The 18,602-nt window shown below is 40.2% G+C and overlaps 2 protein-coding genes across 2 annotated transcripts; both read right to left on the minus strand.

The window, feature by feature from the left end:
- Positions 1 to 9,034: 9,034 nt before the first annotated feature.
- On the minus strand, positions 9,035 to 11,402 carry foxd2 (forkhead box D2). Its single transcript, XM_063890726.1, has one exon. It carries the CDS (start codon positions 10,973 to 10,975, stop codon positions 9,881 to 9,883), a length of 1,095 nt encoding a protein of 364 aa, XP_063746796.1. The 5' UTR covers positions 10,976 to 11,402; the 3' UTR covers positions 9,035 to 9,880.
- A 4,777-nt stretch (positions 11,403 to 16,179) lies between these two features.
- foxe3 (forkhead box E3) lies at positions 16,180 to 17,993 on the minus strand. Its single transcript, XM_063891962.1, has one exon. It carries the CDS (start codon positions 17,899 to 17,901, stop codon positions 16,657 to 16,659), a length of 1,245 nt encoding a protein of 414 aa, XP_063748032.1. The 5' UTR covers positions 17,902 to 17,993; the 3' UTR covers positions 16,180 to 16,656.
- Positions 17,994 to 18,602: the final 609 nt, after the last annotated feature.

Genomic DNA, 18,602 nt, shown 5'->3' on the forward strand with positions numbered 1-18,602 from the left:
TCTGTGCACTCACACATCGACACAGATGTACTCACAGATGTAAAAATAGACTCCATTTATGATACATCAGTGCTAATTGGATTCCATCCTAAGAACACATTGTCTTGTAATGAATGATGCAGCTGTCTTTAGCACATTATTATGTCTGAATGGAAAATATTTTTTAAATACAAGCCAGGCTTTGGTCCTTCGGAGATGCAGTTTTGATATCAGGAATTGCTGCACGTCAAACTGAGTCAACACGTGTGCGATATTTAAAGAGCAGCGCTTTGTAGTGGCAATATGTGGCTGCCATTCATAAGACTTTTATTATGTTTTGTCTACCTGAGCGTCTGCATTACACTTTACCACATAAAAGACGAGCATGTCGAACATGACCTGATATGAAGAGGGTTTATGAATGTAAACCTCCTGACACTTTAAGTGTGGTATTATCTATACAATATGTTTAAACTGGATGTGCCGCATTGTCTTCCCTGTAGATGGAGAGAATAAATGACATGCATTTCTTTTGCACCAACATCAGCCATAGAGTGAATAAATAAAAGGATGTATAGTGATAACATAGCATGTTCTTGATCTCTCTTCACACTGTATATATCTCTGCCTGTTTTTTCCTGTCTCCTGACTCTTCCTGTACTCTTCCTCTCCAGTGAAGTGCTGCTCGCAGGCTGTGATGCTGCTCACTCTTTAACTGCTGTTGTGGATCCTCAGGGCTCTTATGCGCTGAAGAATCATATGGGCCTATATTGTGTCCAATTGTGCAGGCACTTTTGGCCGGTAACTCGCATAGAAAAAGGCGGCCATCTTTGATAACACAATATCTTTATATCTCAGCGCTAACCAAGTTTGAGCACAATAGCTGTTATTATACAATTCTAGATGTTTTTCTCAAGCAGCACCTTGATTTGAGTGGAAATGTTAATAATGAGAATTAAATAATACTGTTAGGTATCTATACAAACATAAGAAATTAAAAATCTGCAATAAAAAATCAAACATTATTTATTTTTGTATAAGAAGTAAACAACAACGTCAAAATGTGAATATTACAATATATACAGTGGGGTATTCATATTTTATTAGTGATTACAAAACAGATTATTTCTCAAAGTGTAATAAAGAAAAAACCCTATGTGATATGAGTAATGCACAACTAAATAATTGCACTGATTATACAGCCAAGTATTACCCATTTTGCACAGTTTAGGATGGTTAAAGGTACCAACTGCGATTTGCACTTGACAGCAGGCCCTACATACTTTCCTTTGTGTTGTGAATACATGATGAGCTTTCTTCTGGTTGTACTTTGTGTGCATGCTCGTGCTCTGCAGAGCTCTGCAGTCTTGTCCTGTCTGCACCTCAGGTCAGCGTTGGTGGCAGAGCTGCAGGAGAAAGGGAGGTGTTGGTGGGGGTTGCTGCTGAGGGGTTAGAGAGGAGAGATGGTCATGGACGGCATGCACAGACACAATTTCTAATGGCAGTTCCAGCTGAGAAAACAAAAATACCTAAGGAACACTAAAACCTGAGGGGTGAAAAATATGTGGGTCTGGCGAGAGGTCAGATTCCCCACCGTACCTAATTCAATTTTACAAACTGTAAGAAAACACGCTGCTGCTGCTCTCCAGGCACTGGGGACATTCGCTGCAAAAATGTCAATTGTTGCACTACTATAATGAAACTCGCTGTGAGATAACACCCAATGAAGTCTCACTTATTTGGCAACTTGAAGTATTTTGAATAGCGTTTCAATATTTTGAAATGTGGGAAATCAAGAAGACTATAAAATCTTTAATATAATCTTGTTTTTAATAACAATGCATAGCACCCTTAGACTAAATATTGAATGGAAAAGATTGTTTCTGAAGGAAATACTATTGTTGTAGGAATAGGCTAATAGGAACTCAGATCAAGCAGACAAAATAAAAAGTATCTCAAATATGGTATTATAATTTGCTTTTTAATAATAATACATGTCATTCTAGGATTCAATACTAGGTGGAGAAGATATTTTCTGAATTTAAGTTACATATTTGCTTAAGGAAGCCAAGAGATCAAATACCAGAAAGGTTGTTCAGACTTTTCTACATCTCAATAATGAATTTTGCTGCAAGAGAATGCAATATAACGTTTGCAACCAAAAGAAAAAGGGGATATATTCAGGATTTAGTGTTGTTTTTTTATTTAAAATACATCTCATCAGCTTGGTTTATTGTTCTGTTGGCGCTATATATTGGTATGTTACCATGGGTGAAACAAGCATGCCGAAAGGCTATAGGGCAAGGGTATATAGGAAAACTGTTCAATTGGATTAAGAAAGAAATATAGGAAAAGGATATTCTTCCCTGGACTTGGATCCTTTCCCCTGCCTAAGATGTTCTAAATGGTGTCTCAGTGCCAGTTTTATTTTGAGTACCTTTTCTGTTTCATTTATTTGATTCTCTCACAGATCAAACTGACAGAATAAAATAAGTGATATTAAGTGACATATATATATATTTTCAGTCAAAAGTTAAAATGGAGCTGACCAAGTCTACATTTATTTTTGCATTTGATGTTTTATTTTAAAGGCATCTCATCAGCCTGGTTTTAGAGTCGTGTTGGTGGCACAGTTGCAGTGAATGCAGCCCTGTGTAGAGGCCTGGCTTGCACAGGGCTGCAGGCTGAAGACCCGCCGGTGGTCTCTCGGCTGGTAAAGACATTAGTGAAGCATTCTGGGAGAACGGGTAGTCCCATAGACAGCGCTCACTTCTCTAAATAAACATTAGTCTTAAAAAGTTTGGCCCCACGACCTCAGCGTGATCGCATTTCACTCTGGATGGTAAACTTCAATTTTATCGCGAGGTTTTCCCCCCCTTCACTTTTGGAAAACACACTTTCACGCGGAAAAAGATTACATAAACAAAGTTTCATTTTCACCGTGAAGGCTGCAGCGTCCTACACTTCTTATATCACACCCTGAGCTGACTTTTGTTTAACTTTACTGATTTACTCCCACGTTTGAAGTATAACCATTACACTCTTAAAAACCATTATGCGGAGACCAATGCCAATGATAGTCAAGAAACAGACACATTAAATGGCATATTTACATTTGCTTTAGTATGATTCATGTGTGCAATATTTTTCAACGAACAAGAAGGCAACATATGTCTTCGGATTTTAATAATTCTATATCAATTCGTCTATTTTGGCAAAAAATATTCTGTATTAAGAAGACCTCTCGGTTCCTAAATATTTATTATTTTCATTTGCGCTTTAGAGAATACGAAACAGATTGCAAAAACATTGTATTTAGCCTACCCCTTTACCCTACACCCACCTCTCTTGTATTTGTTGTCAACTCAGACACTCAATTGCTAATTCAATTTAATCCATAAAGACATTTTAATACCTTTGGTGTTTGGTCTGTGGGAGCAAATACAACCATTTCTCTGCACACTGCATAAGAAAAAGACGAGGAAAACTTTTCATTCCTAATTCTATAACCGGTAATAAATGTGTCGCACTGCTGCCATTCGTCATAGTGCATCCTAGCTGTGAATATAATGCCTCAGCATCAAAGGTCAAATGGAGGCAGCCGGTAAAAGCTCCCGCATGTCACCGGCAGCAGCTGCGCCTCTTTATCAAAGCGCTGCAGAGGAAAGTGCTGCTCACGCGCCTTTTACTCCAATGCGCCCCGGTGAAAACGAGCAGAGCAGAGGGGTGGATGGAGAAGACTCTTGTTGCCCGATGTGAGGCCTGAAGACCCCCTAGGGGACGTTGAAATTGACCCCATTGAGAACCAAATAGTTGAATTTAATTGAATAATAGTACTGTATGTGTGTGTGGAGTTTTTGGATTACGTGGTTTCAATAGTCCGTGTTGATTTTACCTCACACCGGTGTTGGAAGTGAGGGGAGCCAGAGGGCAGCTGTGCCCCACATGAGACCACCTGAGCTCTGCAGTGTGTTCAAGTGAGGGGGTCACAAAAACTGAGAATTAACTGTTCATTTTAACACCATTTCTACTTCTGCAGTTTGGAAATCTCAATAAAAAATGGAATGAATCTTCTAAATATGAATCCAATAAACGTATCCAAAGCCATGAGCTAAGATGCATAAAAAAATATTACTCATTATGTTCTATCAAGTATTATTTATCACGTCTCAAGTATTTCCATGTGGCTTTTGGATCGTTGTTTTTTTGAAGTGGCTTATGTTTATTAGCTATCACATAATTCACATCTTTATTTCTGAATCTTGTGTGTCCGCTTCTCCATCTGTCAACATAATGGTGTTCAGGCATTTCTGCATATCACATTGGTTAATTGACTAACAAGTGTGTGTGCCTCGTCGTGTGAGCTATCTGCGACGCGTTTTGTATTATCACTGCGCATGTGCGTAATTTGCAGGTGGTTGATCTGAGTCGTTTTAATCCTCTTGTGCAATTTGTGTGGATTTGCCGAGTCGAATAATGTGCTTGAAAATCCTTTGCACGTAACAAATATGCAGTTAAGGCTATTTGTGTCTTAATGAAAAAAAGAGTGCAATAAAAAGGGTGTGCCAAAAATCCAGATGTTAATTTGTTTTGTGCAAAGTGTATGCAGTTTCAAAATCCGTTCATCTTGCTTTTTACAGAGGATAACATCTGATTAGAAACAACAAATAAGAAACTCTGGTTATACTTAGAAGGCTGCAGACTTACTGTAAACACATCCTCACTTTCTAAAACAGGCATGAGTGACACCTGCTATCATGTTCAGTACAGGCTAATATCTGCAGTCATTAATACCCCTGCCGTGTGTGTGTGTGTGGTGCGTATGTGTGTGTGTTCGCGCTCCCATCTTTTTTTTTCTTTCTCCTGCAGCAGGTGTTCGTTTATAGTGTGTCAGAGACCGCGGGGCGAAGATCTTCCAAAGTTAATATTGTGTTTCGAGAGATGGTGGGGAGTTCACTGTCCTCGCTTTATTTACACATTCTAAATTAATTAAGCGAAGGATTCCTCTGTCTGTTGCAAAAACACGGAGGTTTGAGGGGGGGACTGGACCGGCCAACATTCCTCTGCACACACACACACACACACACACACACACACACACACACACACACACACACACACACACACACACACACACACACACACACACACACACACACACACACACTGAGGAAGAAGAGAGAAAGGAGGGTATAGGAGATGAGATATAGTCCTATTTGTTTTATAGAAAAGTGAGAAAGAGCAGCTGATATAGTTTAAGATTGTGGGCATAAGGGGGGACTTTGTGGACAAGTGCGACCTATGTGAGCTAGAATGGGTTTATTTTATTCTAAAAAAGGAAAATGTTAGTTGTTTATTTACATTATTAATAGGCCCACACTCCCTAAATTTAGCCCAGATTTACAGCAGTCTCCAGTTGAACATACATTGCTGGCCTGGTGTGTATTCCATTTGCTTTAAGGAAGTTAAGGAGGCATAGGGTTCAGATCAAACTGTAGGCAAGTAAAGAAATATATATGAAAACTTCGTTTGTCCCTAAATGTGATCGACTGAAAATATAAAAAGCTGTAATAATAATAATCATAATAATAATAATAATAATATAGCATTCAGTTATTTTTAGCAGCACCTGCAACATTGTCCCATTTTGCAGCATCCTTTTAAAGCATGTCTGTTGAAACATAAATATACATGTATTCAAAGGGGCTAAGGTTAATTTCAAGGGGACTAAAGCCCTAAACGATTTACAGTTTAATCCCACTAAATGAATGATGCTTCTCTTAGCCTGACCACTTTAAACCGTAAAATATATTGGTCAATGTATAGGCTACTTGAGGAAGGCCTATACAACTATAGGCTTACATATGTAGCTTAAACAGTGGAGGAGGATTCTAGGATAGAATGGCTTTCAACAGTTTTGTTGATGAGCGTGACCTTGAGGAATAGAAGCCTGACATCTCTGACACACACACACACACACACACACACACACACACACACACACACACACACACACACACACACACACACAGTGTGTCAGCAGCCTCTGTCCTTGAAGACACAGTGCAGTGCATCGATCACAGACGAACCGTTATTGGCAGCATGGAGAGGGAAGATTTAACCAAAACGATTTCATTTAATCCCCTGCTGTCACGTGCTGTTTGACACGAGACCCTATAATGATAATTTGATGATGATAATAATGATAACAATAACACGATATTTAATCACTTCATGTCCTTCTGAGGACTTTCACGCTATAGAAGAAATGTATAATATAAATCTACTTTAATGTTGACGTTGAAGCAGAGGGGGAAAGTAACTAAGTTCATTTACTCAAGTACTATCATAAGGTTCTTCATTTTATGCTATTTAATAGCCTACTTTTTACTCCACTACATTTATTTGACAACATAGTTACTTTGTTTGGATAATTAATACAAAATAATAGTAGTAGATTACGATGTTATATTATGAAATAGAATACACAATACATTAAAGTAAGCCCCTCCGCTATTAGCTGCGAAATTAAAGGATGAATAAATTAGGCTAATGGTTCACTAGGTATAATGGAGTGGTATCAAATATATTGTTCTGGAAATGGCCGTTCTGCAAACCCTTTTGTTTTTGGATGCTAATATTTGTGCACTTTTACTTAATTTTGAAAGCAGGACTTTCGTACCTCGTGGTATTACTAATTTTACTTCATCAAAAGATCTAAGCTCTCCTTCCTCCTCTGTGTTTACGTCCATAACTACATTACAGAGGCACAAATTTAAATCAGCTTATTTCCAAACAGGACATATGGGAGCACTTACACGGAGATGGGAACTGGCTCGAAATGAATAAATGTGTTTTTGCTGACTGTCGAGTCATTTGGCTGTCACTTCACATATCACTCGCTCATTATGTCGTTTGAGAAAACGTCACGTAAAATGACGGATGTCGTGATCCCTGAATAAAGACACGCTGAAGCTGTGTGTGGTCCTAAAGTGACATCCATAAGGAAACAAGGATCCTTCTGAGGTTTGAATACATGAGATCATATCAGGGGGAACATGGAGAAATTAAAAGGTGTTGCCATGAGGTGGGAGAAGTAGCCTACTCAGATCTTGTACTTAAATAAGAGTACAAATACCAAAGTGTAAGAATACTCTGTCACAAGTAAATGTTCAGGTAGAAGTAGAAACGTACTGGCATCTAAACATACTTAAAGTACCAAAAGTATTCATTATGCAGATTGACCCATTTCAGAATAATATATATGATAGGTTTTGATTATAATTACTGATGAGTTTATCAAGCTGGTAAAGGTGCAGCTAGTTTAATTATTGTATTTACTGCAGGGTAGCTTTTGGATTTAATCCAGGTGTAAATAAAGTCTTGTTGATCATATCATTAATCTGCAAAGTAACTAAAGGTAAATATAGTGGAGTAAAAGTACAATATTTACCTCCAAATTGTTTTTAAGTAAATGTACTTAGTTACCTAAGACCACTGTTTAAATGAAGAAGTCCCAGGTCTATTATGCTCTGTAATCTGAGAGTAGATGCACAGTGTTGGTGCGTAATAGAGCTGAAAACCTGTAAAAAAAAAAAAAATGGGCTCAGTCTCAAATCGTCCATTTGCAAAGCCGATGCTTCCTGGTAGATCCTGTGTGTGTGCGTAATGCTTTGTGTCCCGTGATTTTTATTGGCTTACTTCGTTCCTGCCGTTATTTAAATGTTTTTTAACCACCTCTGCAAACGCTTCATGTGGATTTTAATGGACTGATGCGGTGCGTAATGACTCCCTGTCAGAGCGAGTGTGCACAGAAAACTTCAATGGGCTGCTAATGTTTTTTTCCACCTCATTTACTCTGCAAATTATATATGCAGGATATCAATTAACAGCACGGATTCAGCGGGAGAAGCTCTCTAATCAGAAGTATTCCTTAAATCCGTACGTGATATTTATCAATTGGCCAATTTGCACCTACGGGAAAAGAAAAAGAGAGGACATAAAGGCTGCTCTGGATAAAGAAAGTAGTCATGTGTTGGTTTTCGTTTCAAAGACTTTAGCTGAGGGAAAACAGAGTCAGCCCTCCCACCCTTCATCCTTAATAATCATCTGTCAAAACACCCGCAAACTAATTTAACCATTTGCACACAGATCTGGTAAATAAAGGAGGCTTTACATGCCCTTCTGTCTGGAAACATGTGCTCGAACAACTCTGAAAAAGACCAATAGGACTGTTTTCTGTGGCCGGCCGGGTCCCACTGCTTCCTTTATTTGGATCCCGAGACAACACAGATGACATGAAAGCGGAGCAAACCGAGAGCCTTTAGAGAAGATTGCTTTTCAGGCTCTAAATGTGTGTGGCTGGTCTCACAGGGGACCGCTCGCTGTGCGCACATTCACTCCTGTGGGCCAGGGGTCCGCACTGACAACATCAACAAACGACCCAAAAAGCCGCATTATGGTGGATTAGGAACCCGATGAAAAATGCTGCTACAAATTAGCAACGAAAGCCCCAAAAGACCGTGGGTATATCCTTGTTCACTTTCAATTACAGACCGCCGAGGCCTGCTAACGTGCCCATTCATTTAGGGCCTTTGTAACTCGCAAGGAAAATGGTCCTTTACAAGCGAGCGAAGGAGCCACACAAGAGGAATACTTGCGCACTGTTGCGTGATATTCATTGCTGTTTGCCGAGTTTTAAATATTTAGACTGGATTTTGTACGTTTTTCACACCCTAAAAAAGCCTTAATTAACTGCACTACTGAGAGATTCATGTTTCTCGTCTGTTTATAGGCCTCATTAGTCAGTGTCCACACATCCATTCATTCTATTAAGAAGCGGTATGATTAGAACAAGTATAAATATTTAGATTGTACCTTAATGTGCTAATAAATGTACATATATGATATTAGAAAACACGTTTTAATCAAGGAAAACTTAAATATTTCAGAAAAAGTAACAAAAAAGCTTAATATTTAAAATTGAATTAATTTCTAAGTGTTCAACATTTCTTTTTTCCAAAAACAGAGAAATATATTTAATTTAAATGCACTTTTTTACCTTGAATTTTAACCCTGGCTCATTTACTTTCAAAGCAATAAGAAAAAAACCCGATTTTTTCTTTCTTTTCAAATTCACAAACATTTATTATTCTTGTCATTACAACAAAAAAAATGACCTATGAACATTTAGGTGTCTCTTTCTATTGGCAACACATGACAAACTGTATGTTTCACAGAGTAAAGTGTGAAATAGATAGGAACGAACAACAATTAAAAGGTTGAGAGAGGTAATGGGCTCTTTTATACCAAAAAAACACATAGCCTACGTGTCCACCGACAACATGAAATGATCACAAATTCACTGTGTAGAGGAGATCCAGGGGAGGGAGGGGGGGCTGATAGTGGGAAAAGGATATTTTTGTGTCAGAAACCCCCCCTTTTGTCTCCATGTGCTTTCTAAGTAAAACCTGAGTTCGCCGTCTCTGTCAGTCAGCCTATCAACAACAACAGTGCCATGTTCTCACGACGCACGAAATAAAAACAATATAAATCATAATAAAATTCTCAATTATATTTTCAAAAAGCCGGAAATCATTCTCTTTAGCCATGGGTGACACAGATGTTAGAATAACAGGATCTATTTTCTCCCACTTACAAATGGAGGCCAGATTACAGGCCAGTAAAAAGATCCTCCTCCGAGTTTTTCTCTTGCTTTTGTCTCTGAATATTATACACATATTTACAAACCATAAATAAACCTCTCCGTTGTTCACTGTTAGGAAACGAGGAGAGCCACAACATTCTTTTTTTTTTACCAACAATATACAGCCTACCTTCACTTAAGACGACGCCACAATTTGGCATTTTAATAAATTCATTCTTGACATTTTTTGTTTTTTTAGAAAGGACAAGTGTTCATGTTGGGGGTTTTGCTTGAAAAAGTCTGTGGCCCGGGTTGTAATATGCTGTCCTGTGATAGGGTCAAATGGTTGGAAGCAGAGGCCAGTGCTGGGGTGAGAATGGCCAAGATCTGAGCCTGGCTGCCCGGCTGCATGCTGTAGGAAGAGGCGGTAGAGTTGGCCGCACCGATGATATTGTCAATGGAGAAAGAAGGCCGACTCGGGGCGCTGGAGTCAGTCTTGAGAGGCGGCAGGGACGGGCTTAGCTGTGGGTAAAAGGGCTTTCTTAAATCGGCCCCTAAAAGAGAGGGAAGGTGATGCGGACCTGGGAATAAGGAGGCTGATGAGGGCAAGGTGCAGGGGGCGTTGGGGAACGGGAATGAGCCACCTGTGTGGTGGTGTGGGTGATATGGGTTGTGGGCTGCGTGGAAGTTCTGCAGCTGGATTCCATAGTTGTATCCGTACGGGCTGTATCCAAACCCGGGTAGAAAGCCACCAGCCTCCCGGAGGATTTCGTTAGTTTGGTGCCTCTTGAAGCGCTTCCTCCTGCGCAAGAAGCTCCCGTTGTCGAACATGTCTGCGGAATCCGGGTCGAGAGTCCAGTAGTTGCCCTTCCCGGGGTTGCCTGGTTCTCGTGGGATTTTCACGAAGCAGTCGTTTAGGGAAAGGTTGTGGCGGATGGAGTTTTGCCACGCGGGGAATTTCTCCCGGTAGTAGGGGAATCTGCTGCTGATGAACTCGCAGATCTCGCTGAGAGTGAGGCGCTTTTTGGGGCTCTGCAGGATGGACATGGTGATCAGGGCGATGTAAGAGTAAGGGGGCTTCACAAGTGCGTTTTTTCTGGATTTGTCCCCTATTACAGTGCCGACCTCCGCGCCTGAGCCCATCTGATCTGACGGACAGTCAGAGCTGCTCAGCCCGGGAGAGGAAGCCCTCTCGGCCGCGTTCTGGGAGTAATTATCGTCCGAGTCATTGTCAAACTCATGGTGGATGTACTTTCCGTCCTTTCCCACGGATATTTCACCCCCAACAACGTCGATGTCCAAATCTTCGGACAATGCAGAGCTGTCGGACATATCCGTCCCTAAAGTCATCCTCGGAGACACCGCTTCTGTTCCCCCCTCTCTCCCAGATTTCCCTCCTCTGGTCCGGCGAGGAATTGACTCTCCCTCTCCCCCCTCACAACCACACCAGACTTTTGCTGCAGCTTTATCTCCAAGTACTGAATGCACACATGGCTAGAATCTATTGAAAAGATAAAGAAGTCTTTGACCTGCAGTGGATTTGGAGCGTCCTGGTCGTCCGGGGCTTGTCAAGCAGGGCGGAGAAACTTCTGTCTTTCACGCGTAAAAACAACAGTCAAAGTTCATCGATCTTCCTCCAATCTGCACTTGTGTTGTCTTGAAATGCGATGGTTTCCGTCTGTGATCGCTTTATGCAGTAGTTTGTTTGAAAAAAGCTTCTTTAGGATATCCAAACTCTCTTTCCAAAATATATTTTACGCACGGGGTTGGGTAGGTATCCAGACAGACTATCACACTATCCTCCCTAGCTCTCAATAGGTATTTATAGGAGCACGCTGATCACGTGGTCTTTGAGTCACTGTTACCAGGAACTGGACGAAATTGCCCTGCAGAAAGGGATATTCTGATCTGCTCCTGAAGCTAAAACATATTTCGTTAAAACAAAAACTAATAAAAAAACATTTAATTTGTTACATTTTTACACATGAACTTATTTTGAACTTTGTTTATTAATAACCTAATTACAATTGGAGATCAACCTTATACTGTATTTTATCAATGTATTTATTATATTATTATTAATATATATTGCATTTTTTAATATTAATACAAAATATTTAAGAAATTGTTTTCTTTGACATCCCAACGAATTGAACAATTTAAAATGCTATTTTATTTATACTCTTGGGGCTAATTGCGTCAGTTAATTAAAAACAAATTGCAGTGTAAGGCGAAGGAATATCTGCTGCGATGACAGTGATTTAGATTTCTATGAAAGTCCTACAAATACAAGAAAATCTCATATTAAGAAGCCACTTGAAATGTATATTGAGTCAAATTAAATCTCCCATTTCTGAAAAATAGAAGCCCAGTTAAAATGGAATTATAACATATCTGAAAAATATCCTCACTTCAAAAATAGTATACTAGGAAAGGAAAAAAGACAAACATGAAACGGAGAACCTGAAAGAAAATTACTCTCATTATTATAAGGATCAATTTTATTATATTAACTATTATTAGAGGAAATGTGTCATCATTGTATGTGCTTTTCAAACGCAATGCACTTGTTGCAGAAATTAAATATGTGTTCCTTTAATCTGTCAAATAAAGCTATATATATATACCTAAAATATTCCAAATATAAATATTTGTATTGACTTTTTATTCAAATGTGAAATGTCTGTTTTGATATTTTGATTTCCTACATTAGCATTGGTTTCATTCATGACATAAACACACTCTTAACTCTTCTCTGGCCCTAATAAATCGGTTGATTTTATCCCTAAATCCCCCCTCAGAGCTTTTGGCTCTCCTCCTGACTCCCTGGTCACTTCTCACGGGTTTTGTGTTTTCCTTGTCAAGAAGTCACAACACTATCCATCTGCATTTTCTGCATAATTCCCCGCGCGCACAGTCAGCTGCAACAACCTGCTCCAATCCGTCTTCGTCAGGAGTGGAAGGGCCACAGATGACAATGTGTAAAGTGTGTGTGTAATGTGTGCGGGTTTATTCAGAGCAGACTCACATTCCAGTTCATTACGCTGCAGAAACACCGAGTTATTGTAATGCATTTACATCAGCACCCCATTCCTCTTAAAGTCAAACAACAGCTTGTCAGGATTTTTTCTTGTCAGGGGCCTGGGCGTTTTATTCTGGACTAGACAGCACTTTTACATGTTGCATTCATTGAAGGGAAAGACTTCCCCTGAGGAATCAAGTGCAAGTTAAGCATGCAACTTGTTAAATAGCAGCCCTGACTGACCTGCCTGTCGCAAGCCTTTTAAAATCTCAAATAGACGCGCGTGCACACACACACACACACACACACACACACACACACACACACACACACACACACACACACACACACACACACACACACACACACACACGCACGCTTTACTTTGCTTCCCCCATGCCTCACAAGCAGCCATATGTTGAATAATAATTTTAATTCGCATTGCCTGGATTCATCTATTTTTTTGGAGCCATGGGATAAAAGACCGTTCACTTTTATTTTATTTTGATTGAGTATTTTCTTTGATTTCACACCGTCTTCTGTAACCCGTGTGACCAGACCTGTTGAATCATAATTCACTCTATTGGAAAATCTTTAAATATCTATAACCACAATTGTACGTGACGAATAATCAATAAAATATGCAGAATGTACAAATACATCATGTTGAAACATAATATTCCTGTTTTCATTTACAGCTCCTTCATTATTAGGGTACTTCTTTAGAAACAAATCGAAGCTTTACACCTGCACATTTATTCGTTAAATCTTGTCATGACATTTTGCTGGAAACGCATTATTTCATCAATCAGAGAATTAGTTTAATGTAACAAACGAGTAAATGTGCGCAGTGGGATATGTCATATTCATTAAGTTTCCAGAGATTTTGGCTTTTTGTGATCCGTGATGAGGAGGTTTCTCATGTTTGCAGTTTTTGGTGTTGGAGCGCCCTCTGCTGATATCAGAGAAAATAGATCCTAACAGTGATGCTGTCATGATGACAGTAAACACCAGTGTTTTGTCCCATAAACATGGGCATGAAACAACTGAAAGTCCAAAGATAAGGCAACTTACTGTTTATAATGACTAGTAGTCCAGCAGTGGCTAGTAGTCCAGCAGTAGTCTAGCAGTAGCTCAGTCAGTAGGGGCTTGGACTGGGAATCGTAGGGTCGCCGGTTCAAGTCCCCGAACAGACTTGAAAATATGGAAGGTGGACTTCTACTCGGAGAGGTCCCAGTTCACCTCCTAGGCCCTGCTGTGGTGTCCTTGAGCAAGACACCTCCAATCCCATTGCTCCCCGGGCGCTGCACAATAGCTGCCCACTGCTCCTAGTACTAGGATGGGTTAAATGCAGAGGACCAATTTCACTGTGTGTGCTCTGCTGTGTGCATGTATGTGACAAATAAAGAGGGTTTCATCCTCCGATTCTATCTATCTAGCACGATGCCAATAGGACACTATTTTATCAGAATACAAAGTATCGGGCTATATACATTTTATTTGTGTGTATGTGTGCAATCACAAAACTGACATTTGAATTTGGCTGTCATTTGGACTAGGGCTTTAAGTTGAGTGAGCTGGTAGTGGAGGAAGAATTCAGATCTTCAGCTTAAGTAAAAATACTAATGCCACACTGTAAAAATACTCTGTAACAATTAAAGTCCTGCAAACAAAATGTTTAAAGTATGAAAGAATTAGGGAAATGTACTCAATACAATACAATTATTATTTTCTCTGCTTTAGTATGTGACATTATAACATATACATAATGCTCATACATTTATTTTTAAGGTGGATCAGTGTACCTGATTGTAGATACAAAACAGCATTTTTTTACACATCCACAAGCAGGACATTACTATCTGCACTTACTGTAACAATGAATGTTTTTGCTAAATAAAATCAGAATGTGTGTAATTATTCATAAAACATCAAATTCACTGCAAGCTGCCAAAATAAATCCCTGAGTGAAAAACAGTCAGGCTGAACATATTGCTTTTGCTGCCACCTAGTGGGGGGAAGCGAACACCTGTTTCCTTCATTTCCAACTTGTTCTGAGCAACCCGTTGTTATGCACGGTAATGAAGTTTAGTTAGCTTACTCTTTCAAGGTGATTCCGCAGATATCGGCCATCACATATCTGTAAAGCATCCATGTCTTGAAATATGTGTATAGATTGTCAAATGCAATCAGGCTTCCTGGTCTTTACGATCAGACCGTCTTGAAACCAAACTACCAGCCTTGTATTTAAGTATTTAGTTATTTAGGAGGTTGTTTTCCTAGGTTCCAAAATCCAGTCCATCAGTCTCATATATACTGTGAACAACATCTCATTTGTGTTATGCCATGTTCAACTCGTGTGCCTCCAACTGTGTCATCTTAGGAAAGCAATTCAATGGTTCTCTACATTCGTTCATTTGTACAATCAGTACATTGCCTTAATTAGTAATCAGAATTTCCTATATCAGTCCCTTGATGCATCCACAGTTACTGCTACTACAACAACAACTAGATTTTAAAATAGTTGACATCAGTGAACAATTGTTAGATGTGTGAGTGATCACATCTTCCCTGCACCCATGCATCCAATCAAATTTGGAAACATGTAACTGACATATTAAACATCTATTTCAAAGGAAACCATAACGTAAAAATGGTCCTGAAAGAGAACATTTAAACTAGTTAATTGAATCTGAATAAGAACCTGCTTTCATTAATGGTTTTCATGGAATTAATTGTGATGAAAAACAGACGTCAAAGTGAAATTGTGATAATGAATATCTGTATAGAGATATTAACGTCTCCAGTCCAACAAAAATAAACATAACACCCCCAAATCACTCTTTGTTGATACAATGCTTTTCTGTAGTGTTGACAATACATCATATTGTTGATTTCTAAACCCACTTACAGCTTAGATGACAATGTTTATGACTTATTCAGTCAATAAATTGGATTTATGTTACCCTGATTTACTGTGATTTGTTTTTAGGTTATGTCTGTATCCACATTGTGGGTAACCTCAAATGCATTTGATCCTATTAGTGCATTAGAAAAGCAATACAGGCCTTTAAATTGAATGCTATGAATTCTGTTTATTTCCGGTTTAAAACTACATTCTGTCAGTGAAATATTAAAGCTATATATACATTTTTAATATTGTATTGTTTCACGAAGAGGGCATTGTTAGAAAAAAAAAGCAAACTTGACTGTTACAGTTTATTTTGAATGGAATTTATGACATATTTAGGAGCTGGTTTAGTCTTGAAAATGTTGAAAAGCAATAATATATTACAATCTGCTTCAAACTTAAAACAGTAATCATTTTGACTGAGATAAGCCTGTTGTTTAGTGAAACAGGTTATTGACTGATAGCTTGACGTACAGTTGCACTCAAACCAAACAAGACAAACAGCTGTGTGTTTTCCAGTCGTAAATGGATTTTAAAAAACAGAGAGAAAAAGACCACATTTTATTTTTCTGTAAAAATGAATTTATTTCAGGCGACCTGTCGTCATCACATACACTCTTTTCTTTGATAAAGTTTTTTATACATCAACAAACTATTTACATGGATAACAGCAGACTTGAATTGAATGATAAAACAAACACATGTAAAAAAAACTTACTCTAAAACACACAAAATGAACGAAATGTGGCACAATAAAAATACATTCAACTCTGAAATACAGTCATGGAATGTGTCAAACGGATCTAAATGGCTTTCAATAGGAATGTTTTATCATGAGGCTCGGTATTGTGTCAAAACATTTCTTTCTTTTCTGATTAATGCGAACAACTATCATGGAATTGGTTAAAGCATCTTAAAAATGTATCTTTTACATGATAGAAGGCCATACGTTTTGAAATATAGGCCTTATGTGAAGCTTTAATTTCCTTATTATATCCTTTTGTAACGTGTTTATTGCCCTACGTTTCTTATGGGATCATTGAGGGCATGTTCCTCTAATGTTGATCTATAAAAACCTATAATAAATTATGATTTTCTTCACATATACCGCTCTAATCCTGACGCGAAGTTGGCCTGCCTCATGTAGGAGTTGTTGTAGGAGTTCATGGGGTTGGAGAGGCCCAGCAGCTGCTCCGTGTGCTCGGCGCAGGACCCGGGGCGCAGGGGCGGCAGGGACAGCCTGTTCCCGGAGCAGTACACCTGAGAGCTACCCGGAGAGAACCCGGACTGGGTCATGGTGGGCAGGTTCGGAGGGGAGGCTGAGGAGGAGTACGGATATGCGGTTAGATTGGAGGAGAGATTCCCACTGTTTCTGCTCAGCATGTTCGCCGAGGGGTTGACGGACTGGGTCTGGAAGCACGCAGAGGGGTCGGTGCCGGTGACCGAGCAGCTGGAGGTCATGGTGCCCAGATCACCCCCACCTAGTCCCAGCCCCTGCAGCGCCTGTGAGTTGAGGTCTCCACCTGTCTGCTGGCTGATGATGTTGTCGATGCTGAACATGCGCGGCTGTCCCTGACCGGAGGCCTGGTAGTGATGCAGCATGGCCGGATGCGGAGACGTGGCACTCAACTGGGAGCCGTACCCAGACCCGATCCCCGCATAAAGGGTGTTTGGGTACGAAGGCCTCCCCATGGGGGTCGGGGTGAAGGCGCTGGAGCTCTGCATGTACCCGGGATAGGTGCTCACATCTGTGCGCTTGAACCTCTTCCTCCTCCTCAGAAAGCTCCCGTTGTCAAACATGTCCTCAGCTGCGGGGTCTAAGGTCCAGTAGTTACCTTTACCTGGCCGGCCCGGCTCCCGAGGGATTTTAACAAAGCAGTCGTTCAGGGTGAGGTTGTGCCGGATGGAGTTCTGCCACTTCTTGGAGTTCTCTCTGTAGAAAGGAAAACGCTCCATGATGAACTTGTAAATGCCCCCCAGGGTGAGCTTCCTCTCGGGGGAGTTGGCGATGGCCATAGCGATGAGAGCGATGTAGCTGTAGGGAGGCTTCCCCCGCTGCACCGGCCTCTTCCTGCGGCGGCTCCCGGTGGGCAGGTGCTCCTCAGTCTGCCCTAAAGCTGCCCCATCCTCCGTGCTGGGGCTGCTGCCTCCCCGGGGCTCGGACTTGATCAACACGTTGTCCTTGGACCGGGCCTGCAGCATCAGAGGCGGGGGAGCCTGCAGCGGAGAGTCCAGGCTCACGTTTGGAGACATGACCACAGGACTGGCCTCCGCAGGCGAGTGCTGCGTCTCAGCGGTCATGTTGCACATGCCAGAGAAGTAAGAGTAATTTGCCAGATTCATAAAAGAGCCAATGTGATGGTCTTCTTTTAGCCGAAATGAAAGGAGCAAGTTGTGTGCGTAAAGTTCACCAGAGTCCGGTCTGCTGCTCTGGCTTGTGCTGATGGTGTTTGGGTGCTGTGTGTCAGTCCAGGTGAGAGGAAGGCGTTGACATTTTTATAAAGCGAGGAGCGAATGACGCCACCGGCAGCTGGTGACGATGGAGGCAGGAGGACAAAACCCCAAAGAACATTTTAATTTGACAGGAAAATCACATGACCTCACAGTTATGCAGTTTGGGGTATTTTTTCTAAATTTGAACCAGTTGTTTAAGAAGTACTCAAATAGTGTACTTTAGTTAAAGTAGCAATATCACAGTTTGGAGTCAAGATAAGTTAAAGGACAAAAAGTATGAGCATCAAATTATAGCATAAAAAGTGAAATGACTTGGTATGCATGGTTGTCCATTTCAGAATCATGTCATTCTTTAATGAGTTAATCACCTTAATGTTGCAGCCGGTCAATTTGGAGCTCTTGTTATGTGCTTGGTATCTTAACTTGTCATAATACGTCTTAATGTATTAGTTAATTCATATTAGTTATCAATTATTTTGATCTGATAGTAACTAAATATGTCAAATAGTGAAGTAACATTTACAATGTGGAGTAGGAGTACAAAGTGGCAAAACATGTATACAATTTTTCCCCAAGTTGTACTTCAGTAC

This window comes from Eleginops maclovinus, chromosome 9 (genome assembly GCF_036324505.1).
Source record: "Eleginops maclovinus isolate JMC-PN-2008 ecotype Puerto Natales chromosome 9, JC_Emac_rtc_rv5, whole genome shotgun sequence".
Lineage (NCBI taxonomy): Eukaryota > Metazoa > Chordata > Actinopteri > Perciformes > Eleginopidae > Eleginops > Eleginops maclovinus.

Excerpts from the sequence above, each read along its gene's own strand:
- foxd2 (XM_063890726.1), bottom strand. The coding sequence starts at position 10,975 with ATGACTTTAGGGACGGATATGTCCGACAGCTCTGCATTGTCCGAAGAT.
- foxe3 (XM_063891962.1), bottom strand. The coding sequence starts at position 17,901 with ATGAATCTGGCAAATTACTCTTACTTCTCTGGCATGTGCAACATGACC.